The sequence below is a fragment of the Erythrolamprus reginae genome, chromosome 2, assembly GCF_031021105.1.
Source record: "Erythrolamprus reginae isolate rEryReg1 chromosome 2, rEryReg1.hap1, whole genome shotgun sequence".
NCBI lineage: Eukaryota > Metazoa > Chordata > Lepidosauria > Squamata > Dipsadidae > Erythrolamprus > Erythrolamprus reginae.
The window spans coordinates 42,325,844-42,353,671 of NC_091951.1; the positions used below are offsets into that span (position 1 = coordinate 42,325,844).

At 42.1% G+C, this 27,828-nt stretch overlaps 2 protein-coding genes across 13 annotated transcripts in view; one reads left to right on the forward strand and one right to left on the reverse strand.

The window, feature by feature from the left end:
• Positions 1-2,287: 2,287 nt before the first annotated feature.
• Positions 2,288-13,086, reverse strand: LOC139160271 (zinc finger protein 154-like). Of its 6 annotated transcripts, none has more exons than XM_070737973.1 (3): positions 12,810-13,086; positions 7,509-8,532; positions 2,288-3,393 (listed from the first exon to the last, which is right to left on the reverse strand). In XM_070737973.1, exons 2-3 carry the CDS (start codon positions 8,524-8,526, stop codon positions 3,362-3,364), a joined length of 1,050 nt encoding a protein of 349 aa, XP_070594074.1. In that variant the 5' UTR covers positions 8,527-8,532; positions 12,810-13,086; the 3' UTR covers positions 2,288-3,361. The 6 variants fall into 6 exon arrangements, with proteins under 6 accessions (XP_070594074.1, XP_070594071.1, XP_070594073.1 ...); XM_070737970.1 differs by having other exon boundaries at positions 12,688-12,816; XM_070737972.1 differs by having other exon boundaries at positions 12,725-12,811.
• A 1,397-nt stretch (positions 13,087-14,483) lies between these two features.
• SH3BP5L (SH3 binding domain protein 5 like) overlaps positions 14,484-27,828 on the forward strand; it is a 37,002-nt gene continuing 23,657 nt past the window's right edge. Inside the window, exon 1 of one of the 7 annotated variants that reach the window (XM_070737960.1) lies at positions 14,484-14,543. The gene's annotated coding sequence lies outside the window, so the exon portion shown is untranslated. Of the gene's footprint in view, positions 14,652-26,615; positions 27,187-27,828 lie in introns of those variants that run through there. The other 6 variants (XR_011557909.1, XM_070737963.1, XM_070737958.1 and 3 more) reach the window with 6 other exon arrangements.

The window sequence follows — 27,828 nt, forward strand, 5'->3', positions numbered from 1 at the left end:
AAGCAAATTGTCACCCCAGCGAGCGACACTGGTAAGATTGTAAATTAAGGACTTAATAGTTCACTTGAATGATGATGATCGTTCAAGCCACTCCAACCTGGTCACATGGCCGGCAAGCCACTCCTACCCAGTCACATGACCATTAAGCCACACCCACAAATAAACCACACCCACAGTGTGGCAGTAAAAGTTTTGACTGCCCATTACTGCTGGTAATTATGTTCACAGAGCAGTCAGATGGCAATTCATTCTCAGATTTGGGGTTAATTACAATTTACAGCAATCTCCTGAAAATAAAAATGCCCTGTTCCCCCTAATCTTGAATTAGGAGCAGGAGAAATAGATAATTTTTGCCTCTGCTCCAAGTAACTTGCCCTGCCGTGTTCTGTGAAGGACCCGACCTTGATTCAAAGCCAGGGCCTCCTTCTAACACTGGAATCAGGAAATAAAGCAACATAAATTTAAACTGTTTAATCTGTTGATGGATAAGGGAAAGAAGCAGATAATCTGCAAGGTCACTGTACACAAAGGTTTGAAAGGGTGTTGTTGTGAAAACAGCGAAAAGGAAAAAGTCATATGTGGAAAGCCTTGAAAATATTTGATTTTAAGGCTGACCCTGGAGGAAAAACACAAAGAGGGGGAGATGTCCTTTTGCCAGACCTCAGGTTCTGCCTGGTTCCTTCTTTCGTGCCAAAGGATATTACATTTTTCAGAAATCTGGTAACACCTTTTCCGATTTACAAATGTTAATATGCTTTTATAATTCGCATCTGTTGAAGTGCACAGCTTCACAAAAGCTTTTGCCTTTTAGAAAAAGTTGTTGGATGAAAAGGGGTTACTGTGCTCCTGGGTTATAACTGCTGCCGGCAAACAACTGTCCTCCTATACCATGATGGCGAACCTTTTTTTCCTTGGGTGCCGAAAGAGCGTGTTCATGCGCTATAGTGCATGCACGAGTTTCCGTATCCATAATTCAATGCTTGGGGAGGGCGAAAACAGCTTCCCCTGCCCCCAAAGGCCCTCTGGAGGCTGGAAACAGCCTGATTCCCAACTTCTATTCAGCCTAGTAGGCTTGTGTTTCACCCTTCCCAGGCTCCAAAGGCTTCCTTAAAGCCTGGGGAGAGCAAAAATACCCTTCCCCATCCCCCTGGAGGCTCTCTGGAAGCCAAAAACGCCCTCCCAGAGCCTCTGTGCAAGCCAAAAATCAGCTGCCCGCCACACCCATGCCATAGGTTTGCCATCACTGTCCTGTACCAAAGGGGTTTAGTTTAGGGATTTGTATGCCGCCCCTCTCCGAGGACTCGGGATGGCTCACAGCATATATAAAAGACGTAATGATACAATTGATCCAATTAATATAACGAGGACCCGGATTGTGGGGTTAAAAAGTGCTGTTGCTAACATGTTGTAAGCCGCCCTGCGTCTAAAGAGAAGGGCGGCATAAAAATCGAATAAACAAACAAACAAACAAATAAACAAATAAACATCTTTAAAAATTCTAACTTTTGAACATTCAGTGTCAGACTCAAGGCCCACGGTTCAGAGTGTTTCTATAGAACTGTTAGTAACATGGTGGGCTGTATCGCTGGAACCGGCAGTGACCTTGGCCTACCACACCCCTGAGCTGATTCTCTCAGTGCCGCCATCTTGTTTTTTGTATGTGCAGAGAATCATTTCCAGGAAGTGAAACGCACGCTTGCTTTGCTCTCGCCTGCGTGCAAAATATACACTACCATTATGATACGAACCAGTGGTGGGGAAGGTAAGTAGAACCCATCCCTGGCACAAAGGCCAGATCAGGCCTGTGGGGTACTTAGATCTAGTTCTAGTTCTAGATCTAGTTCTAGATCTAGTTCGTGGAAAACAACAAAGGACTGGCCCGCGCAGTCCCTCTGCCAGTGAAAACGGAACTCGGGAAGGCCGCGCACAGCCCACCAGAACTTGCAGGGGCCCATGAGCTTAAATGGCCTCCAGAGGACAGTAGAGAACAGGAAGGCCTGAAGGAACATTGTCCTTGGGGTTGCGATGGGTCAGACCCGACTTCGCAACTAACAACAACAAAACAACAACAACACTTCAAACAGTCATTAAATGAACTGTTGTAACTCGACGACTACCAGCACTGTGCTAAATCATAATATTGTTTGGTTATACAAAGAATCGTTATGATTTGTTACGGCACAATTTGTCTCGGTATTGCTTAGCCACAAACATAGTGGTTTTTTGTTTGTTTGTTTGTTTTGATACACATTCTCTCTCCTGTAGGTTGAACAAGACATAAATACTCTTTTAATTTTTTCCATTTATTTCATCAGGAAAAAGAAAAGAGGAAATTTAAAAAAAAGCAGCCTCCTTTTAAACAAAACAGAATATAATCCTAACTACACTTTAAGTAATGTTCAGCAAACATTCAACTTTTTATAGAAGTTCTTAAAAGAACCAGAACTTCCTTTCATGGAGTTGCACTATGCTTCTCCCCCACCGGCTCTTCTGAGAGTGGCTTTAGTCAATTTCAACGTTTCCTTAATAATTATTTTGATTATGGCTGCAATCTGGATTCTCCTTAGTGCATTTTGCCTTGGCAACAACAAATGAGCATTTCTGAACATTCAAGTATACACTACCTTGATGGGGCATTTCAATTTTACACCTAATAAACAAAACATTACTGAACTTGTATCTTACATTTTGTAAGACAATTTTTTTGCTGTAAATATATATATATATATGCAGGCCCAGGAACAATTTATTCATACAATTACCGGACACATTTTTTTTCTCAAGCTATGAATGTCAAGGCCGCTAACTGATCGTATCATTCTAAGCCACCACTGTATTTAAAGCAGGGGTCTCCAACCTTGCCAACTTTTAAGACTTACGGACTTCAACTCCCAGAATTGAAGCGAAACTGGCTAAGGAATTCTGGGAGTTGAAGTCCACAAGTCTCAAAGTTGCCAAAACCTGATTTAAAGGATTTAACAACATTGGTCAGGGTTAAAAAGAGCGTTGAAGGATAATTTCCGCAGATCAATGCAAGCTAAGGTTTGTTTGCTTTTGGGACGCCTTTTTCTCTCCCCCCCTTTTCTCCTTGTTTTCTCTCTTTCTTTTCTTTTTTTCTTCTTTTCCTTTTTTCCTTTTTTCTCTCCTTCCTTCCTTCCTTCCTTTTTGCAATCCAGAAATTGAGGAACTGCTTCTAAAGAGAGAGACTCCTGTAAATTGGATCCATTTGCAATAGCCACCCAAATGTTCTCACCAAATTCCTGTCTGGGCAAATGTATTTGTTTTACAGAGTTATCAAGAGTGATGGTCGTTTGGAGGAACAGACTGCAAAACCTGCAGAATCCAGCACATCTTCACAAGATTATTTCTTCAGACCTGGATTTGGCTCCTCTGCTGAAAAAGACATAAAGAGTTTCAGAATCATAAAGCGTTGTCGTATCTTTTAATTTTTAAAATTGAACTGTTGATTTATTATTTTTACAAGTAACTCAAGATGGCGAACATATTCGACACACCTTCCTCCTCCTATTTTCCCCACAACAACAATTCTATGAGGTGGAATCAAGTTGTGAGTATATGGCTGGCCCAAAGTTATCCAGGTGGCTTTTATGGCTAAGGTAGAACTTGAACTTAAGTCACCAGCTTTCTAGCATGGACCTTTAACAAACTGGACCAGGGTTCTCCAACTTGGCAACTTTAAGACTCGTGGACTTCAATTCCCATAATTCCTCAGCCAGCTTTGCTGAGGTGAGGAATTCTGGGAGTTGAAGTCCATAACTCTTAAATTTGCCAAGGTTGGAGGCCCCTGAACAAGACTAACCATTATTTTGTGAGCTGCCCCGAGTCTTCGGAGAGGGGTGGCATACAAATCTAATACCATGTTTCCCTGATAGTAAGGCAGTGTCTTACTATCTTTTTACCCCCAAAAGCCCCACTGTGTCTTACTTTGGGGGTATGTCTTACATTGTCCCGGGCACCGGGGCCGGCTCGTCTTCGGGCACGGGGAGCTGCCGGAAAGGAGGCGGGCGCCGACCTCGACGTTCGGCGGGTTGCAGGGAGCATCCCCTCGCCGCTCCCGGCAATGTTTCTTGGCAGGGGAGGCCAACTCCGCGGCGACACGGACGCTCGGCTGGCTGGCTAAAGGCAGGTCAAGGGGTGGATGGGCAGTCAAAAAGGGTGAGCGGCTGCCGCTGTGCCCTCCTTCGCCCGCCTCCTTTCCGGCAGCTCCCTGCGCGCCCCTCGCCTTCGCTCGCCGCGGCGCCACCGCCTCTTCCCCTGCCGAGGCTCAGCTGCAAGCGGCCAGCGAGGCCGCTCGGCTCCGAGGCGAGCGGAAAGGAGGCGGGCAAAGGAGGGCGCAGCTCCGGCCGCTTGCCTCGGAGCCGAGCGGCCTCGCTGGCCGCTTGCCGCTGAGCCTCGGCAGGGGAAGAGGCGGTGGCGCCGCGGCGAGCGAAGGCGAGGGGCGCGCAGGGAGCTGCCGGAAAGGAGGCTGGTGAAGGAGGGCGCAGCTCCGGCCGCTCGCCTCGGAGCCACTCGGCCTCGCTGGCCGCTTGCAGCTGAGCCTCGGCAGGGGAAGCGGCCAGCGAGGCCGATCGGCTCTGAGGCGAGCGGCCGGAGCTGCGCCCTCCTTCACCAGCCTCCTTTCCGGCAGCTCCCTGCGCGCCCCTCGCCTTCGCTCGCCGCGGCGCCACCGCCTCTTCCCCTGCCGAGGCTCAGCTGCAAGCGGCCAGCGAGGCCGCTCGGCTCCGAGGCGAGCGGAAAGGAGGCGGGCAAAGGAGGGCGCAGCTTCGGCCGCTCGCCTCGGAGCCGATCGGCCTCGCTGGCCGCTTGCAGCTGAGCCTCGGCAGGGGAAGAGGCGGTGGCGCTGCGGCGAGCGAAGGCGAGGGGCGCGCGGGGAGCTTGGAAGCAATGTCATCGCCCCCCCCCGCAATACCGTTTATCTACCGTGTTTCCCCGAAAGTAAGACATATGTCTTACTTTCGGGGTATGGCTTATATAAGCCGACCCCCCTGAAACCCCCCATATGTCTTACAATCGGGGGGGTCTTACTATCGGGGAAACACGGTAAATAAGAATTATAATGATAATAATGATGATGATGATGATGATAATAATAATAATAATAATAATAATAATAATAATAATCCTGTTCCTCCAAGGAGCTCATTTGGGTAATAATAATAATAATAATTGTTGTTGTTGTTGTTGTTATTATTATTGTTATTATTGTTGTTATTGTTGTTATTATTATTATTTCTCTATGACAGAAAAGTAGATGGTGAGGGTGTACCTATTTGAATTCCACATTGGGCTCTATCACTTGACCCTCTTCTTAGATTCTTTTAATTAAAAAAACCCCCCTCACAAATCCCTTTCCTGTTCCTCCAAGGAACTCATTTGGATAAGCCTGGGTGGTACAGTGGTTAAAGTGCTGTACTGCAAGCAAGTTCGGCTGATCACTGGCTGCCAGCAGTTTGGCAGTTCGAATCTCACCAGGCTCAAGGTTGACTCAGCCTTCCATCCTTCCAAGATCGGTAAAATGAGGATCCAGATTGTTGGGGGCAATAGGCTGACTCTCTATAAACCACTTAGAGAGGGCTGCAAAGCACGGTGAAGCGGTATATAAGTCTAAATGCTACTGCTAGGCAGGATAAAAATAACAGCTGGATATTACATTCCCCCATTCGTGTTTTCAGTAGTTGCTCTGATGTACAGTTTTTGATATACAGGATTTGACAAATCCTACACTTATGTCTGAATAATATACTGCATGAGAATATTAAGATCTAACACACTTAGCTGAGCAATTGTATGCAGTCAAGTCACCATTTAAAAATTCAAAGGGAAGCTTCCAGGATTTGCCTCTCTATGGAATTTGTCTCGCTATGTAATTTACCTCCCTATGGAATTAGACCTTGCAGGAATAGAGGGAAATCAAATACGCTGGAATTTGGCCAATTGCTTTCCAGGCAGCCCCATTCTGCTCTAACATTGTAATCGCCAACATAGGTCAATTTTGGAAATAATTAGGCAGATTTCCAAGAGTAATGCTATTAGCAGCTCTGTGAATATTGCCTTTAGTATCATAGGCAGTATATCCAGACAGACAGACAGACAGACAGACACACAGACAGACAGACCGGTAGATCGATAGATTGATAGATCGATAGATGATAGATGATAGATGATAGATGATAGATGATAGATGATAGATAGATAGATAGATAGATAGATAGATAGATAGTAGGTAGGTAGATAGATAGATAGATAGATGGATCGATAGATGATAGATGATAGATAGATCGATAGATGATAGATGATAGATAGATAGATCGATAGATAATAGATAGATAGATAGATAGATGGTAGATAGATAGATAGATAGATAGATAGATGGATAGATAGATAGATAGATAGATAGATGGTAGATAGATAGATAGATAGATAATAGATAGATAGATAGATAGATAGATAGATAGATAGATGGTAGATAGATAGATAGATAATAGATAGATAGATAATAGATAGATAGATAGATAGATAGATAGATAGATAGATGGTAGATAGATAGATAGATAGATAATAGATAGATAGATAGATAGATGGTAGATAGATAGATAGATGATAGATAGATAGATAGATAGATAGATAGATGGTAGATAGATAGATAGATAATAGATAGATAGATCGATAGATAATAGATAGATAGATAGATAGATAGATAGATAGATAGATAGATAGATAGATAGATGGTAGATAGATAGATAGATAGATAATAGATAGATAGATAGATAGATGGTAGATAGATAGATAGATGGTAGGTAGGTAGGTAGATAGATAGATAGATAGATAGATAGATAGATAGATAGATAGATAGATAGATAGATAGATGATAGATGATGGATAGATCGATAGATCGATAGATAATAGATAGATAGAGAGATAGATGGTAGATAGATAGATAGGCAGACAGACAAACAGAGACAGACAGACAGAGAGATAGATCGATAGATGATAGATAGATGATAGATAGATGATAGATAGATAGATAGACAGACAGACAGAGAGACAGACAGACAGACAGAGACAGACAGAGAGATAGATAGATAGATAGATAGATGATAGATAGATGGTAGATAGATAGATAGATAGACAGACAGATAGATAGATATAGATAGATAAATAGGTATGATAGATAGAGAGATGATAGATAGATAGATAGACAAACAGAGAGACAGACAGAGACAGACAGAGAGATAGATAGATAGATGGTAGATAGATAGATAGATAGACAGACAGATAGATAGATAAATAGGTATGATAGAGAGAGAGAGGAGAGAGAGAGAGAGAGAGACAATAGATAGATAGATAGATAGATAGATAGATAGATAGATAGATAGATAGATAGATGATGGATGGATGGATGGATGGATAGATAGATAGATAGATAGATAGATAGATAGATAGATAGATAGATAGATAGATAGATAGATAGATAGATAGATCGATACCTGATAGAACAGTTGGTGGTTGGAGTTCAGTTCTGGCAAAGCTGCCTTGTCCCTTGGTCTCCCGTCTTTCCCAAGTGAGATCTCCGAGTTTGTGAAGCCGCTGGTGTCTAAGGAGACTTGAATAGTAGCCAAAGTTTTTCCCACAGGTGCTGCAGATGTAGGATGCATTCTTGGCCTGGGCCTTCAGGTGCTCAGCAAGCTTAGAACTGGAAATGAAGGTCTTCCCGCAGTGGGCACAGACAAACGGCTTCTCCCCGGAGTGAATCCTCTCGTGGGTGTTCCGGCTGGACAAATGGCTGAAGCGTTTCCCACACTGGCGGCACGCGTGGGGCTTTTCCCCCGTGTGGGTGCGTTTGTGCCTGTTGAGGTTCGAGACGTAGCGGAAGGCCTTCCCGCAGAAGAGGCAAGCATAGGGCATCTCGCCCGTGTGGACTCTCAGATGTTTCACCAGGTCCGAGTTCTGGATGAAGCTCTTCCCACACTCAGGGCAATTATATCCATTGATCGCGTTCCCCTTGTGGCACCTCTGGTGGCCGAGAAGGCTGCGGCGCTGCCGGAACCTTTGCCCGCATTCGGAGCAGAGGAAGGGCATCTCGCCCGTGTGAATCCGCTGGTGGGCGAGGAGGTTGCAGCGCTGGGAGAAGCGTTTGCCACAGTCGGAGCACAAGTGAGGCCTCACCCCTGCGTGGAGCCGCTCATGTTTCAGGAGGTTGGAGCTCTGGCGGAAGCGCCTTCCGCACTGAGGACACGAGTAGGGTGTCTCCCCCGTGTGGACCCGCAGATGGATGGTCAGGCTCGACCGTTGAGAAAAGCTCCTCCCGCAGGTGGGACACTGGTAAGGTTTCTCGCCCGTGTGGGTCCTCTGGTGAGTTAACAAGTTTAGGCTCCGCCGAAAGTTTTTCCCACAGTCAAGGCACCGGTAGTTGCTGGGAGTTGGCTGGGCCACGGGAAGGTCGCTGGCTTGGGTCCTAGCATTGCACTTTCCTGGTTCTCTTCCTTCGTTGCTTGGGGCCTCCATGTGGAGCTGAAAATCAATAATAGAAGGCCATTCAGGAACTACAGCCAAAGAACCAAAAAAAGTTATCTGGAGTTATGTAGTTTCTGTTCCGGTAATCTCACACTATTAACCATAGCATACAAAGCCCTACATGGCATCGGACTAGAATACCTATGGGACCGCCTGCTGCTGCATGAATCCCAGTGACTGGTTAGGGGACCAGTGGGGATACTTGCTGGTTCTCAAAATTTCCACTATCAGTTCTCCAGAACCTCTCAGAACCTGCTGGAATTCAACCCTGCCTTAGGGCGATAATCCCCAGATGTTTAGATTACAGTACAAACTGTAGAGCCAACACATTGCCAGCTCCATAGAAACCACCCCTTAGTAAAAGACAAGAAAGAGCGCTATCCTTAAGAAGAGGAAGACCCAAGAGCAAGGAAACCTCAATTCTTCAGGAATGTTCACTGATTAAACCTAGTTATAGGAAAATAGACAAAACCATTTTAAGGTTCGGCTTCCTCCCTTCACCAGCTCTTTATTTTTAAAAAAGCCTACATGGCATCGGACTAGAATACCTATGGGACCGCCTGCTGCTGCATGAATCCCAGTGACTGATTAGGTCCCACATAGTAGTAGGTCTTCCCCTAGGTCCTGTCAACTAGACAATGTTGTTTGGCAGGACCTAGGGGAAGAGCCTTCTCTGTGGGGAGCCCCAGCCCTCTGGAATCAACTCCCCCTGGAGATTTGTACTGCCCTCACCCTCCTTGCCTTCCACAAGAATCTCAAGGCTCACTTATGTCACCAGGCTTGGGGCCATTAGATTCCAGCCCCCTGGCTGATGAAGAGAAACTAATTGAATGGGAATGACTGGTTTTTTAGGGTTTTTAGTTTTAGGTTATATATCTAATTAATTGGACCCGAAATGTTATGTATTGTTTTATTATATGTTGTGAGCTGCCCCGATTCCTCGGACAGGGGTGGCATAAAAGTCCAATAAATAAATAAATAATACATACAAAACTTTTGTTAGACCAATCATTGTCTGGAACCCACACTGCATTTCGGACATAAACACTTTAGAACAGTGATTTTCAACCTTTTTTGAGCCGCGGCACATTTTTTACATTTACGAAACCCTGGGGCACATTGAGCGGGGGGGACGGGGGGTTAAAAAAGTTTGGACAAAAAAATTCTCTCTCTCTTCCTCCCCTTCGCTCTATTTCTTTCTCCCTCCTTTCTCTCCTGTCCTTCCTCTTTCTTTCTCTCTCTCTCTCCATCCTTCTTTCTTTCTCTTCCTTCCTCTCTTTTTTGCTCTCTTTCTCTCTCCCTCCCTCTATGTCTCTCTCTCTCTCCTTCCCTCCCTCTCTTTCTCTCTCTCTTTCTTTCTCTTGTTCTCTTTCTCTCTCTCTTGCTTTCTTTCTCTCTTGTTCTCTTTCTCTCTCTTTTTCTTTCTTTCTCTCTCTTGCTTTCTCTCTTGTTCTCTCTCTCTCTCTCTCGCTCTTTCTCTCTCTTGCTTTCTTTCTCTCTTGTTCTCTTTCTCTCTCTTTTTCTTTCTTTCTCTCTCTTGCTTTCTCTCTTGTTCTCTCTCTCTCTCTCTCGCTCTTTCTCTTTCTTGCTTTCTTTCTCTCTTGTTCTCTTTTTCTCTCTCTCACTCTTTCTCTCTCTTGCTTTCTCTCTCTCTTGCTTTCTTTCTTTCTCTCTCTCTTGCGTTCTTTCTCTCTGAGCTTCGCGGCACACCTGACCATGTCTCGCGGCACACTGGTTGAAAAACACTGCTTTAGAAGATGTCCAGAGATACTTTTTACTAAAAGAGCCCTCCACTCCTCAACTCGCAACAAAATACCCTAGGCAACTAGACTTACAATCCTAGGCTTAGAAAGCTTAGAAGTACATCGCCTTAAACATGACCTAAGCATAGCCCATAAAATCATCTGCTACAACGTCCTTCCTTTCAACGACTCCTTCAGCTTCAACCACAAAAACACACAAGCACACAACAGATACAAACTTAAAGTAAATCACTCCAAACTCAACTGCAGGAAATATGACTTTAGTAACCAAGTATAAACAGGAACTGGGCATGAATAGCCTATAGAAAAGGAGGGCCAGAGCAGACATGATAGCAGTCTACAGGTATACGAGGGGTTGCCACAGAGAGGAGGGGATCACTTTATTCTTCAGGGCACCGGAGGGCCGGACGAGGAACAACGTCTGGAAGCTGACCAAGGAGAGATTCAACCTGGAAATAAGGAAGAACTTCCTGATGGTCAGAATGATCAACCAGTGGAACAACCTACCAGCGGATGTTGTGAACTCCAATACTCTGGACATTTTAAAGAGGAAATTGGACTGCCATTTGGCTAGGATGCTATAGGGTTCCTGCTTAGGCAGGGGGTTGGACTTGATGACCCGCATGTTCCCTTCCAACTCTAACAATAAATAAATAAATGAATGAATGAACGAACGAACAAACAAACAAACAAATAAGTAGTTAATGCACGGCACTCACTACCTGACTCTATAGTATCATCATCAGTCTAGTATATATATATATATATATATTTGTATTTTAATGTGAAAGTACTTTTTGCTAAGGAAAGGAAGACTCTTCACATATATATTAGAGAACTAGGGTCAGCTGTGAAAATATTCCAGATTATCTATTCCTAAAACTGACATTATCTACTCTTGGGCAAAATACCTGTTCCCTTATCCAGCTCACTGTAGAATCTGCAGTCAGAGGCCTCCCAAGCACACCAATAATTAAGACAAAATTGCACCTGCTTTGGGTTGAAAGAACAAAGCCCTCTTAAAGTAGCATTTACTCATAGTGCAGTGGTGAAATCCATTTTTCTTTTACTACCGGTTCTGTGCGTGTGGCTTGGCAGGTGTGGCAGGGACAAGAGACTGCAAAATCTCCTTTCTCTCCCCACTCCTAGGGAAAGGATATTGAAAAATCTCAGGGGCTGCTACAAAGAAGAGGGAGTCAACCTATTCTCCAGAGCAGTGTTTCCCAACCTTGGCCACTTGAAGCTATTTGAACTTCAACTCCCAGAATTCCCCAGCCAGCAAATGCTGGCTGGGGAATTCTGGGAGTTGAAGTCCAGATATCTTCAAGTGGCCAAGGTTGGGAAACACTGCTCCAGAGCACCTGAGGGTAGGCAAGAAACAATGGGTGGAAACTAAACAAGGAAAGAAGCAACTTAGAACTAAGGAGAAATTTCCTGACAGTGAGAACAATTAATCAGTGGAACAGCTTGCCTCCAGAAGTTGTGAATGCTCCAACACTAGAAGTTTTAAAAAAGATTTTTGATAACCATTTGTCTGAAGTAGTGTAGGGTTTCCTGCCTAAGCAGGGGGTTGGACTAGAAGACCTCCAAGGTCCCTCCAGTCCCAACTCTGTTGTTATTATTATTAAAATCTCCATTCCCACCCCACTCTAGGGCCAGCCAGGTGATACTTGCTGGTTCTCAAAATTTCCACTACCAGTTCTCCAGAACCTCTCAGAACCTGCTGGGTTTCAACCCTGCCATATATAACAGTCAATGCTTATCTGTGCAGGATAATTTTTTTAATAGGAAAGTGAACACAAGAACAAGGGGACACAATCTGAAGTTAGTTGGGGGAAAGATCAAAAGCAACGTGAGAAAATATTATTTTACTGAAAGAGTAGTAGATGCTTGGAACAAACTCCCAGCAGACGTGGTTGGTAAATCCACAGTAACTGAATTTAAACATGCCTGGGATAAACATATATCCATCCTAAGATAAAATACAGGAAATAGTATAAGGGCAGACTAGATGGATCATGAGGTCTTTTTCTGCCGTCAGTCTTCTATGTTTCTATGTTTCTATAACCAAGATACAAACGTAGAGCCAAAACTTTGCCAGTTCCATAGAAACCATCCCTTAATTAATAAAAGACAAGAAACGGCGCTATCCTTAAGAAGAGGAAAAACCAAGGACAAGCAAACCTCAATTTTTCAGGAATGTTCAGATTAAACCTAGTTACAGGAAAACTATGGAGTCTATGGAGAGGGGCGGCATACAAATGTAATAAATAAATAAAACAGACAAAACCATTTTAAGGTTCAGCTCCCCCACCCCTTCACCAGCTCTTTATTTTAAAAAAAGCCACCATTCCCCAATTCCCAGTTTCATATAATTGCCATATACCACCTCACAAAACACTGGTAACGGCTTTAACCCAGCACACCTGCTTCTTGCTTGGAGTGTCCACCTAGTTCTGTTGAAAGAGGCCACTAGTCCTTAGGCAGAGGTCAGCTATAAAGGTTTCCTACCTGTGCTGAGGTGTTTCTTGGGGGGAAAAAAACCCTTTCTAGGTGCTCTATAACTTAAAGGGGAAAAAATTCTTAAAGCAAAAACCACAGAAATGTAACATTCTAAAAGGAAATAATAATCCTGAATGATCTGGTGGTTTGAAAAGTCTCGGACCTCTCTGGAGACTTTAAGCAGTGCAACAGAGGTGGGAAGGTGGTTAGGACAGGGAAATGCAATTTAATTTGGCAAATTATGAGCACCAGGGAAGGAGGGAGCTTGCTAAGAGGTGAAAATTCCTTTAGTGGGGAGGGAGCGGGTTTTATATTATTTCACTGGTGGTGCTTTAACAACCAGTGGGGGTGGGGGGTGGGAGAAACATACTACAGTAATATGGCAGCTCAGCCACTGCAGGGAGGAGCTGCAGATAATAAGGCTAGTCATTTATTAGTAGCTCTAAAAAGTTGCTAGTTCTCTTTTTTTTTTTTTTGAAAATAAATTTATTAAATATATACAATAAAAACCAAATACAGAAAGACAAAAGAGATATGCATATTGTACATTTTTTACACTCTACTTATGTAGTAATTGGGGAGTGGGAGAAGGGGGTTGTGAAGGGAGGGAAGTAGATATAGAAGGAAGGAGGATAGGGAGAAGAAGGAGGGGGGGATAGAGAAGCGAAAACCAGCGTTAGAGCTGGGTCTTTCATGATTTGCGGCCTGTAGTTTGAGCTCGTAGTTGGTGTGTTTTACCCTAAGGCTTTATCGATATGTTTTGAATGTAGTTTTTAGTGCCAATATATATAATTCATTTAGGGGTTTATTTTCTTTGTAAAGTTGGAGTTCGTGTCGATCGATGTTTACAGTTTGTTGTTTCAGTTTGATGTTATGATTTGTGATGTAAATTGCTATTTTTTCAAGTTGTTTTTGTTGGATATTTTTCTTGATGGGTAATTTTTAGATAATTCCTTTTTTTTAACCAGAGGTACCATTTATCCCAAGCTTTGTAGAAATCTGTCTCATCCTTGTTTTGCAGTTCCATTGTTAGTTTGGACATTTCTGCGCATTCCATTATTTTAATCAAGAGTGATAGAGTAGTTGGGGTTTTTTCTTGCTTCCAAAATTGTGCATATAAAATCCGTGCGGCTGTAATAATATGGATTATAATATATCTGTTTTCTTTACTAAAATTTTGTCTTGTGATTCCTAGTAGAAATAGTTCGGGTTTCGCATGGATAGTCTGAGAGGTAATTTGTTCTAGTATAGTTTTAATTTTTTCCCAATATTTTTGGGTGGTTTCACATGTCCACCAGATGTGGTAATATGTACCTGGTTTTTCTCTGCATTTCCAACATAATGGTGATAGGTTTGGATACATTTTTGCAAGTCTAGCAGGTGGCAAGTGCCATCTGTAGAACATTTTATAATGGTTTTCCTTATATGAGGTTGCCATCGTTAGTTTATAGTTAGCAGTCCAAATTTTTTCCCATTCGTTTAAATAAATTGTGTACCCAAAGTTTTGTGACCACGCTATCATAGATCCTTTAACTATTTCTTCAACAGTATCGTGTTGAAGGAGGATATTGTATATATTTGATATTTGCTTTTTTTGTGGACCAAAAATTATTTTATCGAGGGGGTTATTTTTTTGGAAGTCTGATTTGTTCTTATCTTCATTATATTTTGATTTGCTAGTTGCTAGTTCTCTTAAATAGGGTTTGGGATTAGAAAGCCAAAAGGGGCTTCAGGACATTGAAGGTAGGACTGGAAAAGGGGTGTTTGCAACTTCTTTAAAACAGTTGTGCTTTTTCCTGGCGTTAGAAGAAATATTTGATTTACTGTATTTTGAAGCTTCTTTAATGGAAGGTATTTATTTATTTATTTACTTACTTACTTACTTACTTACTTACTTACTTACTTACTTATTTATTATTTACTTATTTGTTTATTTACTTATTTACCTATAGAAACATAGAAACATAGAAGTCTGATGGCAGAAAAAGACCTCATGGTCCATCTAGTCTGCCCTTATACTATTTTCTGTATTTTATCTTAGGATGGATATATGTTTATCCCAGGCATGTTTAAATTCAGTTACTGTGAATTTATCTACCATGTTTGCTGGACGTTTGTTCCAAGGATCTACTACTCTTTCAGTAAAATAATATTTTCTCATGTTGCTTTTGATCTTTCCCCCAATTAACTTCAGATTGTGTCCCCTTGTGTTCACTTTCCTATTTACTTTACCTATTTATTTACTTATTTACTTATTTACTTATATTTACTTATATTTACTTATTTATTTTCATTTTGTCAAGTACGTATTGGTAGTACAGTATACAAACATAACAATGTTTATATACATGATACTAGTAAAAGAGAAACATTAGGACAGGGGATGGTAGGCACACTGGTGCGCCCCTTGCTGATCTCTTAGGAATTGGGAGAGGTCAACAGTCTAAGGATAAAGTTTTGGGGGTTAGGTGATGATGCTACAGAGTCCGGTAGTGAGTTCCATGCATTAACTACTCAGTTACTAAAGTCATATTTCCTGCAGTCAAGTTTGGAGCGGCTTACTTTACGTTTGTATCTGTTGTGTGCTCGTGTGTTGTGGTTGAAGCTGAATTAGTCTAGAGCCTTCAGTGAGGCCTACATGGCATTTATTGATTGATTGATTTAATTGGATTTGTATGCTGCCCCTCCCTGAGGACTCGGGAGGCGCACAGCATATAGAAGAAACTAATAAGCAATCCAATTAATAATTTAAAAAAACAATCCTAAAAATTCTAATTTAAAAAAACTTCCATTAACCATTAATTCGACAATCATACTAAAAAAAACCCATTCATTGGTCAGGGGGAAGATCTAAAAACCCCAGGCCTGGCGGCAAAGATGAGTTTTTAAGCTCTTTTGGAAGGTGAGGAGGGTGGGGGCAGTGCGAATCTCTGGGGGGAGCTGATTCCAGAGGGTCGGAGCCACCGCAAAGAAGGCTCTTCCCCTAGGTCCCGTCAGCTGACATTGTTTGGTCGACGGGACCCTAAGGAGACCAAATTTGTGAGATCTCACCGGTCGCTGGGATTCGTGCGGCAGAAGGTGGTCTCAGAGATGTGTGTGTGGGCAGTGCGGGAGGTTGTAACACATGCGTAGGGGACAGTTGTGCGCTTGCCAAAAAAGGATTGGCATCACTGACCTAGGTGAATCTTTTGATGTCAAAACAGGGGTGGGTTCTGGCTTACCTTCGCTTCCTGATGCATCGCTTATGCACATGCGCAGAGGTAAAAAAACAAAATGGCAATGCCAAGGGAGCCAGTTTGGGTGTGTGACAGGTCTGGGTTGCTACCAGTTCCAGCGACCCAAGCCACCAAGTTACTACCTGCTCCATAGAACCAGTCCGAACTGGGAGGCAGGCATACTACATCAGTGTTTCTCAACATTGGCAACTTGAAGATATCTGGACTTCAACTCCCAGAATTCCCCAGCCAGCGAATGCTGGCTGGGGGATTCTGGGAGTTGAAGTCCAGATATCTTCAAGTTGTCAAGGTTGGGAAACACTGTACTAAAGTATAGGCAGTGAAGGGCTACCAAAACTTTTACTACCACACTGTGGGCGTGGCTTATGCAGGACGCCCTGCATTTTCTTTCAACATCTTTCAGTGAAAATTGGGTGCTCTGGGGTGGAGCTCCATTTTTTCTACCCCACTGTGTGTCCCCCCCATCCGTGCAGTAGCCCACCCCTGAGTCTAGGTTTTTCCCATGCACAGTGTAGAAGTGAAGCTGCAGCCCAACCAGGTTGGAATTGAAAGAGAAGCATTATTACACTCATTATAAATATAGGTTTCTCCACTATATGGATAGGGCAACCCCATAAACCCCTGGATACAGAGGGCCCCCAGTCATAGCCATTCTGCTTTACCAGGATTCAGTTGAAGTCTGTTCTTCTTCATCCAGACACCCACAGCCTCCAGGCACTGTGAGAGGATCCCTCAGGCAGGTTGTTCCACTGATTAATTGTTCTAACTGTCAGGAATTTTCTCCTTAGTTCTAAGTTTCTTCACTCCTTGATTAGTTTCCACCCATTGCTTCTTGATCTGCCCTCAGGTGCTTTAGAGAATAGGTTGACTCCCTCTTCTTTGGGGCAGCCCCTGAGATATTGGAACACTGCTATCATGTCTCCCATTTGGTACAGTCCTTATGGAAAACCTATTAAACCCTTGTTCATTATATATCTGTACTGCCAGTAGTTATTTTATTACTGGTTAAGTAATGCAAGACCTCCCCAATAAATTAACTTACCAACCGCCTTCTACCGCACGAATCCCAGAGGCCGATAAGGTCCCACAGAGTTGGCCTTCTCCGGGTCCCATCGACCAAACAATATCATTTGGTGCACCCCAGGGGAAGAGTCTTCTCTGTGGCGGCCCCGGCCCTCTGGAATCAATTCCCCCTCGGAGATTAGAATGGCCCCCACCCTCCTTGTCTTTCGCAAATTACTCAAGACCCACCTATATCGCCAGGCATGGGGGAATTAAGACATCTTCCCCAGGCTTTTATATTTTATGTTTGTATGTATGTTGCTGTATGGTTTTTATTATTGGGGTTTTATATATCTTTTTAATATTAGATTTGTGCTATTGCTATACTGCTTTTTATTACTGTTGTGAGCCGCCCCGAGTCTTCGGAGAGGGGCAGCATACAAATCTAATAAATTATTATTATTATTAAGTGTACCACTGTTGATTTCACCCCTAATTCTCCAGTCTGTTATAAATAAGTTAGCTACTGTATCACCCTCTGCTGAAGCAGGCTGCATGTTAGGCATGACTCTGATATGGAAGACGTTTGTGAGTTGTGTCAATCTTGAATCCTGGAGACGGTTTAGACTAGTCCTTGTGGTTTTCTCGGCAAGATTTTTGCAACAGTTTTGCTGCCACACGAATCCCAGTGACCAGTTAGGTCCCACAGAGTTGGCCTTCTCCGGGTCCCATCGACTAAACAATGTTGTCTGGCGGGACCCAGGGGAAGAGCCTTCTCTGTTGCGGCCCCGACCCTCTGGAACCAGCTCCCCCCGGAGATTAGGATTGCCCTCACCCTCCTTGCCTTTCGTAAAGTCCTTAAAACTCACCTCTGCCGTCAGGCATGGGGGAATTGAGACATTGAGTTTATTCATGGTATGTTTTGTTTTTTAAATAAGAGGTTTTTAGTTACTTTTAAATATTAGATTTGTTGTACATTGTTTCATTATTGTTGTGAGCTGCCCCGAGTCTACGGAGAGGGGTGGCATACAAATCTAATTAATAATAATAATAATAATAATAATAATAATAATAATAATAATAATAATATCATCTCCTCCTCCCTAAGCTGAGAAAAGGAGGCTGGCTTTGTGCCTATGGTGGGACTAGAACTCTCAATCTCCCAATTTCTAACCTGGGACCTTAACCAGTACACCATAATTGCTCTCTAAAATGGAGGGGTGGAATATAATGAAGATGATTTGTGTAACTGGCCCTTAAGGAATTGGGTTCACATGTCACATCATGATAATCTGAAATGCTTAATTTTGGAGAAATTAGCCTTTTTGTGAAATTACCCATTGTGATTGATAAGCCATTATTTAGGGCTGAATGTGTGTGAACTTGACCTTTATTGCTGATTATGATAAAGTATTTAAACGAACCATAGTTTAGTGTGATATATGAAACCGGATTGCATTTGATCTGATCCCTAAAGGAGAATGCAAAAACCTTTTGAGCTAGATTCTCTCCAAGAACCTCAATGTCGTACAAGGTGCAGTGTATGCTCTCAAGCACAGGCAATACACCAGAGAGAAACAACAACAGAGCTGATGACATGTTTTTCCTTTGAGGCTCTCCTTGACAAAAACAATAGCTCAGAGGATGGGCAAGAAGGCAGAGTAACTTGGCAGGAAAGCGCTGTCCAAGGTTCTGAAAAACTTCTTTTTACTCCAATAATCTTCCATTTGGATCTTACCTGCTCTCAAATGTACTACGTAAGCTTATGATGGCCACATTGCCAAGAATGATGTGGAGCTTAATTCAACAAACATTAAATATTCAGTCAATCAATAGTACAGTATTATGGAAAAAACCAAGAATAAAACAAAGTGCGCTAGAAGATGTGAAGGAGAGGGGCGGCCTCGCCCTTCCAAATTGGAAATTATATTATCAAGCAGCTGCTCTATCTTGAATCCAAGAATGGCTAATTTTGGAAAATAGAAGATTATTAAATTTGGAAGGCCATGACCTAATGTTAGGCTGGCATGCTTTTGTATGGTATGATAAGTATAAAACTCATTCATACTTTAAGAGACATATAATTAGAAAGGCCATTTCCTAATAATGCCAGAATGGATTTCTCCAATTGAAGCTATATGTTCCCCTAACTTACTACATAATAATAATGATAATGATAATGATTATTATTATTATTTATTAGATATGTATGCCACCCCTCTCCGAGGACGTGGAGCAGATACACAAGTCTTGGTGTACATGCTCTCAGTGCACATAAAAGAAAATATGTTTGTTAAGAATCATAAGGTGCAATGCTTAATGATAGTCATGTGGTACAAATAAACAATCAAATGATATTAGGAACCAATCAATATAAATTGTAAGGATACAAGCAACAAAGTTACAGTCATACAGTCATTTGTGGGAGGAGGTGGGTGATGGGAACAATGAGAAGATTAATAGTAGTTCAGACTTAGTAAATAGTTTGACAGTGTTAAAGGAATTGTTTAGCAGGAAATTTTTTTTCTTGTGTCTAGTTGTTCTGGTGTCTTGTGCTCTATTGCATCTTTTTGAGGGTAGGTGTTGAAGCAGTTTTTTTCCCAGGATGTGAGGTGTCGGTAAATATTTTCACCGCCCTCTTTTTGACTTGTGCAATATACAGATCCTCAATGGAAGGCAGGTTGGTAGCAATTGTTTTTTCTGCATTAGAAACAAATATGCATAGCACAGACAAAGAGAGAGAAGTAATAAATATTTGAAGATATCTTGAGCAGAATATATCATACAAATAGTAAAAAGGACAGAGAGTGCATTGTCGTGAGAAAGCCATCCACATATGGGCAAATAATGAAATTGCATTGCAACATAAGCTATGTGACTTATCTACTTGTAAATAATGTTGGGACCCAAATATAAAAGGCAGCGTATGTTTGGGCCGTGATATCCGTGGATCAACTAGCTCTGAGTAGGATCTACCTATCCAAGGTTACACTAGAAGAGAAGCCATGTTCGGAGTTTCTGTCCCCTGTGAAGTATGATAGCAAGGGACAGCACTGTCTTCTGGAGCTCCCAACCAATGAAACTCATTCCCCCCAGAAATAAGGTCAGCAACTGTTCCCAAAATTAGTGAAAATATCTTTATTCAAGGAGGCATTTGGATATTGAGATACAGAAACTTGATGTGCCTACTAAAGTGCTGATTACTATTCTATTGGGAAGTAGTTTAATATTACATATATTTGCATATTTCTAACTGCATAATAGAGTTTTTGTGGGCCTTTAATTTTGAATTAATTAATTTTTGACCTAAAACACTTGCAAATAAATAAATAAATAAATAAACAAATAAACAAACAAACAAACAAACAAATAAATAAATGGCTACTCTGTTCCTCCCTTCAAATGTATATCTTAATTCAGTTCATTGCAGAATAGAACAATAATCTGTGCTTTCCAACATTACATCTATTGCTGTACTCTTTAAAAAAAAAATTGCAATAATTACAGAACAACACACTGAAATCAGGTATATCTAGATCAGTGTTTCTTAACTTTGACAATTTTATTTTATTCTGGGACATCTTAACATCTGAAAGTTGCCAAGGATGAGAAACACTGATCTAGATTGTAGATGAGTAGATATAAGAAATAAGTTGATGTTATTATCCAAAAGACTGAAAGCTTTAAGTCATCATTACAGCAAAGATACACCTACTGATATACATGAGTGTGCATGTACTTATAATAATAATAATAATAATAATAATTATTATAATTATTATTATTATTATTATAATTTATTAAATTTGTATGCCGCCCCTCTCCGAGAGCTGGGGCGGCTCACAACAATAATAACAATGTACAAATCCAATATTTAAAAACACAATTTAAAAACCCTTATTGATAAAATAATCACACAACCCAATCAAACCATACTTAAAGCAGTACAGTAGTTAGGGGAAGGGTCAATTTATAAGAAAACTTGCATGAAGATCTATTTTTTAACATATAGTTCAAAATTACCTACTGCCATATTTATTTAAAAATAAGTCCTGCTATGTTATATGAAGCTTATTCCCAAAACAAATACAAAGTTGTGGAGGTTAAATTATTTAGTCACCTGTTTAGGTGGAAAACCTGTTTAGCAAGTTTTAAAACTTAAACAGTCACAGTATTTGCAAGCCTATATTTATCTTGGGATAAATTAGAACTAAGTCAAATTTGTCTAACAAAGACATTAGCTTTTTGTTTATCTTATTGCTTATTTTGCTATGTAAACTGCAGATACAAAACATTCCATATTAATAAAAGTAATACAAAATATTGCATAAGCTTTCAGACTCCGTAGAATTTATCTTCACAAATTACTTATATAAAATTGGAAAAGAGGTAGAAAATAGCTGATGAGACAAAAGTCTTAACTGGAAAATACTGTATATAAATATACTTATCTGATTAGATGTTATTACATGCAAAATAATTTTTTGGTTGCCTTAACATTGGGTTAAATAAACAGTAATAGTTGTCACTTCTCTGAACACATTACAGTTTACAAAACTAAAGTCAGTTTTTGAAACTTTTCTAATGACATGGTTTTCCAAAAATTAATACATAGCACAAAGTGATTTTTAAGACTAACCTAGATAAAATTGCAGAATTAGTTTTTCCAACAGTTTTTAAATGAAAACGCATAGGCAAAACTTTGAAATCAATTAGAATTCAATGCAGGACAGAATAATCTAAATAGCTTAAATAAATGAGTGAGAAGGATCTTACTATGTTTTGGGCAGAAAAGATACTTCTGATAATGCTGTTTTCAAAAGATAGCTAAAAGAAATTAAGAGTTTATGACAGTAGACCAGTATTTGAAACTGTTGATTATAAGACCGAATAATTAATTCTTTAGGCCTTACATTTTTTATGATACATTGTTTTCATAAAATATTTTTTCTTTGCAAACAATATATATATATTTAGATCAAGAGTTGCCTAAAGATAATTTTTTTAAAATTCTAGTTGAACTCAAATCATGCAGATTGCCCAGGACTGATAAAAATGATTTGCCTTCAGTTGGGAATTGAAGAAGCTTCTTGGATGAGAAGCGGAATGTTTTTTTTTTAAGTCCAGTTGCTTTTTAGAAAAAAGTATCTTTGGGACATATAGCTTTAGACGTTCAAGTGATAATCTAATAATACATGACTTATATGGAATACAGTGATCCCTCGATTTTCGCGGGGGTTGCATTCCCAGACCGCCCGTGAAAGTCGAATTTCCGTGAAGTAGCGGTGTGGACGTAAAAACACCATTTTTGGCTATGGACAGCCAAAAACTACCCCCGCGCACCCTTTTCCAAGGCCGCGCAAGGAGCCGGGCTTGAAGTTGGGGGCGGGGAGTGACGAAAGTGTGGTGGTCGGCGAAGATTGTTTTGAATTTCGGCCGCCCCCCCAGCACCTCCGGCCTCCTCACCGCTACCCCCTGCCCGCCCGATCTGCCCCTCTCACCGGCTTTCTTGGGGCACGGGTCCTCCTGCAGCAGTGCTGGCGGCTACGGCTTCTCGTCCTCCTCATTCGGCCGCTCGCCGCTCTGAGCGCTTTGAGAATGCCCACCCCGCCCCTCTCGCAGTCCCTTAGCTGAGAGTGCTTTGGTCCCAGCTGTCAGCGAGGGGGCTGCAGGAGAGGCGGGGCAGGCGTTCTCACAGAGAGAGAACAACAGACAGAGCGAGATAGAAAGGAGAGAGGGTGAAGAGAAAGTGAGAAAGAGAGAGAGAGAGAGCAAGAGGGGGGGAGTGGAAGGTAGAGAGAGAGAAAAAAATGATAGAAAAAAGGGGAGAAAAAAGAGAAATGAGAAAATGATTGAGGCAGAGAGTGACAGGAAAGAGAGAGAGAAAGAGAGAGAGAAGTGACTTTTGATTGAAAGCATACAGTATGGTAAAAGCACTTAAATAATAACAGAGACCCCCCCCCCAGCCCTCACCTGTTTTTGGAAATGGTTCAAGAGTTCACACACAAACACACACACACAGGCGGGGGGGAGATTTATTTACATACAGGATTTATTCATTCACTCATTCATTCATTCTTCTATGTTGCTCTGTCCCAACACTTTAAACCCATAAATTATCATTTCCCATTCCCTTAATTACCATTTCCCCTTCCCAGTACAGTACCTGTACAGTACTACTCACCATTGAATAAGACACTTAGTCATCCTGATATTTATAAATTATAATTATTTATTAACATTTTGTTTGGTTTTTTATTTGCAAAAATTCTTAACATAACTAAGGATCTTCTTCAATCACCATTTCATCGGGCACTTCTACAATGGACGCTGAAGGTGATGGTGTGACAGACCTCTTTTTATTTATTTATTTATTTATTTGTTTGTTTGTTTGTTTGTTTGTTATTTAGATTTGTATGCCGCCCCTCTCCGAAGACTCGGGGCGGCTCACAACATGATAGAACAAATCATAAATAATCCAAATAACTTTAAAATATTTAAGATTTTAAAAACCCCATATACTAACAGACACACACACAAGCATACCATGTATAAATTGAACATGCCCGGGGGAGGTGTTTCAATTCCCCCATGCCTGACGGCAAAGGTGGGTTTTAAGGAGTTTACGGAAGGCAGGAAGAGTAGGGGCAGTTCTAATCTCTGGGGGGAGTTGGTTCCAGAGAGTTGGTGCCACCACAGAGAAGGCCCTTCCCCTGGGGCCCGCCAACCGACATTGTTTAGTTGACGGGACCCGGAGAAGGCCCACTCTGTGGGACCTAATTGGTTGCTGGGATTCGTGCGGCAGGAGGCGGTCTCGGAGATATTCTGGTCCAGTGCCATGAAGGGCTTTAAAGGTCATAACCAACACTTTGAATTGTGACCGGAAACTGTTTGGCAACCAATGCAGACTGCGGAGTGATGGTGAAACATGGGCATACCTAGGTAAGCCCATGACTGCTCTCGCAGCTGCATTCTGCACGATCTGAAGTTTCCGAACACTTTTCAAAGGTAGCCCCATGTAGAGAGCATTACAGTAGTCGAACCTCGAGGTGATGAGGGCATGAGTGACTGTGAGCAATGAGTCCCGGTCCAAATAGGGCCGCAACTGGTGCACCAGGTGAACCTGGGCGAACGCCCCCCTCACCACAGCTGAAAGATGTTTCTCTAATGTGAGCTGTGGATCGAGGAGGACGCCCAAGTTGCGGACCCTCTCTGAGGGGGTCAATAATCCCCCCCCAGGGTAATGGATGGACAGATGGAATTGTCCTTGGGAGGCAAAACCCACAGCCACTCTGTCTTATCTTGGTTTTCGTGATGAACATAGTTATGGGTAGTTGGCGCAGTTTCTTTTTCTGGGCTAACATGGCTCTGTATGGTGCAACGATGTTGTCAAGGGAGGCCTTAAAGTATATAGAGCGAGTCATGTTGGGATCCCAAAGTTCCACAATCTGTTGGAGATACGCAGCACTTCTGTGCACTTCTGCAAGCCGTTCAAACGTTAGGCCAACCTCTTCTTCTTCCTCAGCTTGTTCAGATTCCTCTTCTTCACTCGCTGATCTGGTCAGCTCCTTCAGATCTTTGTCTGTCAGTGGTGGGCCATGCTCATCAAGCAACCCATGGACTTCATCGGGTGTCATGTCACTGAAGCCTTCTCCACCCAGCACTTGTTCTGGAAGGTAGGCCCCTTCTTCAATTATCTCTTTAAACGTGCCATGGACGTACTGCTTGGCTGCACCTGTATCCGCTGAGGCAGCTTCTCCGTGCAATGACACACTCCTCAGGCCATAGCGCCGTTGAAATTTATCAAACCATCCTTTACTTGCTGTGAATGTGGATGGGGTCGGAGAAGCAGTGGATGTTGATGGTTGGGGGTCTTCTGAGTCATCAGCACCTTCATCAACATCTTCTTTTCCCTCAGCTGCATCGCCTCCTTCTTTGTTTGCCAGACGGGTGTAGAGTTGTTGTGCTTTTGTCCGTATCTTATTGGTATCCAATGCAATGCTCTTCTTACGGCAGTCTTGTATCCACACGGACAAAGCAGCTTCCATTTTCATAAGCCGTTTATTTCTAGGCGTCACCATCCTTTTTGCTGCCTTGTTGAATGTTATCATAGCCTTATCTTCTTTTCATCTTTCCGAATGTATCGCACACTCGATTCGTTGATTCCATAATGCCGACCAACGTCTGCATAAGAACGACCCCCTTTTAGCATATCCAAAAGTTCAATTTTCTCCTTAATTGTCAGCATCTTCCTGCTCTTTTTACTGTTGCAGCCTCCGCTCCGCGTGCAACATTTAGGAGGCATCTTCCAATAAGTTTTAGTAAGTTGTAAAAGTACTGTACTAATGCACGCTGGGATAACACCACTGATTGGCTGAGATTTCGGTCCATCAGCAATGACGGGCAAATTTTTTGCGATGATAACGCTGATTGGCTGAGATTTCGGGCCATCAGCAATGGCAGACGAAAGTTTGGTGATGACGTATGATGTCATCAGGCGGGAAAAACCGTGGTATAGAAAAAAACCGTGGAGTATTTTTAATTAATATTTTTTGAAAAACCGTGGTGTAGCCGTTTTGCGAAGTTTGAACCCGCGAAAATCGAGGGATCACTGTATACATATAGCCTTGTGCTGTCACCACAGACAGAAATAGATTGTATTAAAACATGTTTCTTTAAGACATTGCATTACAAAACTTTTGCCAGACCCATCCTCGAATACAGCTCATCTGTTTGGAACCCATATCGCATCTCAGACATTAACACCCTTGAAAACGTCCAAAGATACTTCACCAGAAGAGCCCTTCACTCCTCCACTCGAAATAGAATACCCTATGAGACTAGACTTTCAATCCTGGGCCTAGAAAGTTTAGAACTAAGACGCCTTAAACAAGATCTAAGTATTGCCCACAAGATCATATGCTGCAACGTCCTGCCTGTCGGTGACTACTTCAGCTTCAACCACAACAACACAAGAGCACACAACAGATTTAAACTTAATATTAACCGCTCCAAACTTGACAGTAAAAAATATGACTTCAGTAACCGAGTTGTCGAAGCGTGGAACTCATTACCGGACTCCATAGTGTCATCCCCAAACCCCCAACACTTTACCCTTAGATTATCTACGGTTGACCTATCCAGATTCCTAAGAGGTCAGTAAGGGGCGAGTACAAGTGCACTAGAGTGCCTTCCGTCCCCTGTCCTATTGCTCTCCTATATCTCCTATATACCTTTCCTCTATTCCTATATCTCTTCTTCTATTCTTTCATTGATTTATTCTATTCCTATATCTTCTTTTCTATTATTTCTTAGATATATTTTACTATGAGTATCTCCTCTATAACCTTCATCATGTTTTTTACTATGTGTATATTGATATATACCCACTAAAACCCTCATTGTGTATTGGACTTTTATATCCTTTCTTTATATATAATAACTCATGTCTATCCTCTTCAATATGTATTGTGCATTGGACAAAATAAATAAATAAATAAATAAATAATAAATCTGGTGAAATTGCACTCTGGGGAATGTAGTTTTACATGTGACCACATCTGCCGCCGGCCAAAATGGCTGCAGTAGATCTTCGAGCGTTGTATCTATGCACCGCGCTCGACTTTTCCGTAACGCAACATGGCGTTTCCCTTTTGCAAACCATCAATTCTTTTTTTAGGGGATTGAAACGCCGAACTAACAATCGTTGCGAACGGACGAGGAGCACATATATTCAAACCCAAAAGATTTTTCTCCTGGATGTTTGGGGCGGAGGGGGGTGGGGAAATCAGACAAGGTTTAAAAATCCATACACTTGCCGTCCAGCTCCCTAAAGGTAGCCGCCATTCTGTACGTTTAAAAGACTCGGGGAAATGGAAGGGCGGCTTTTCTGGGACGCAGCACTTCCGCTTCCGCTTAGGCCGGTGGTTGGAGCGGGTGCAATGGAAGCTTGAAGGTAAATAAAACATTCCCCCCCCCCCCCCGTTTGGTTGGGGCCGCTCGGGACGAGAAAGCCGCGCAAACGTTGGGATTGGGAATTGGGAATACCGCCGAAATCGACGCGGAAAAAAGAGCGCAGACCGGGAAAAAGTGAGAGTTTTCGATGCGATCCTCGGATCTTTGCTCGCGTTTGGCAAGCTCAGCACGGGGTAAACTTGGGCGACCCCATTCGGGGAGAGGGGCGTCCGCATAGACAGGGGTGCTAATTAAAAAAAAATGGGGCGGTGCTGCGTCCTTTAAACTCTAGCAGAATTTGGGAGGTGGCACAAACCAGCTGTTCCCACTTCGGTCCTCCTCCAAATTATCCTTAATTGCCTACTACTCTGGGTGTGTGCCAGTCTTATATCTAAATTGGGGGGGGTCTATGGGGGGATATGTTGTCTTTCTTTTTTTAAAAAAAAGTTTATTTATTGTTTTTTACAAATTAAAAAATTTATATACATCTCAATGGTCCTTTACAGATCATAGCCCATTTCATTGTATTCCTTGTTTACAAATCTATGTGCAATTTGTTCAAGTCAATAGTGTAAAATAAGTATAGTGGATAAGACAGATAAGTAGTAAATATTTACATTTATAAATACAGTATATAAAAATATCCATAAGCCTAGCGGGTAAAGAAGTAGATACACATACTGTATAAATATTTTCCTCTGCTTTTCAATCTGTATATTTTCTTTCAAGGCAGTGGCTACCTGAGTGACTTTGGGCCATTCACTCTTTTTAAAAGTATATTTTTTTATTTTTGTGTACAAACATCAATGGGTGAACAGCTTGGCACCTGGGTGTCA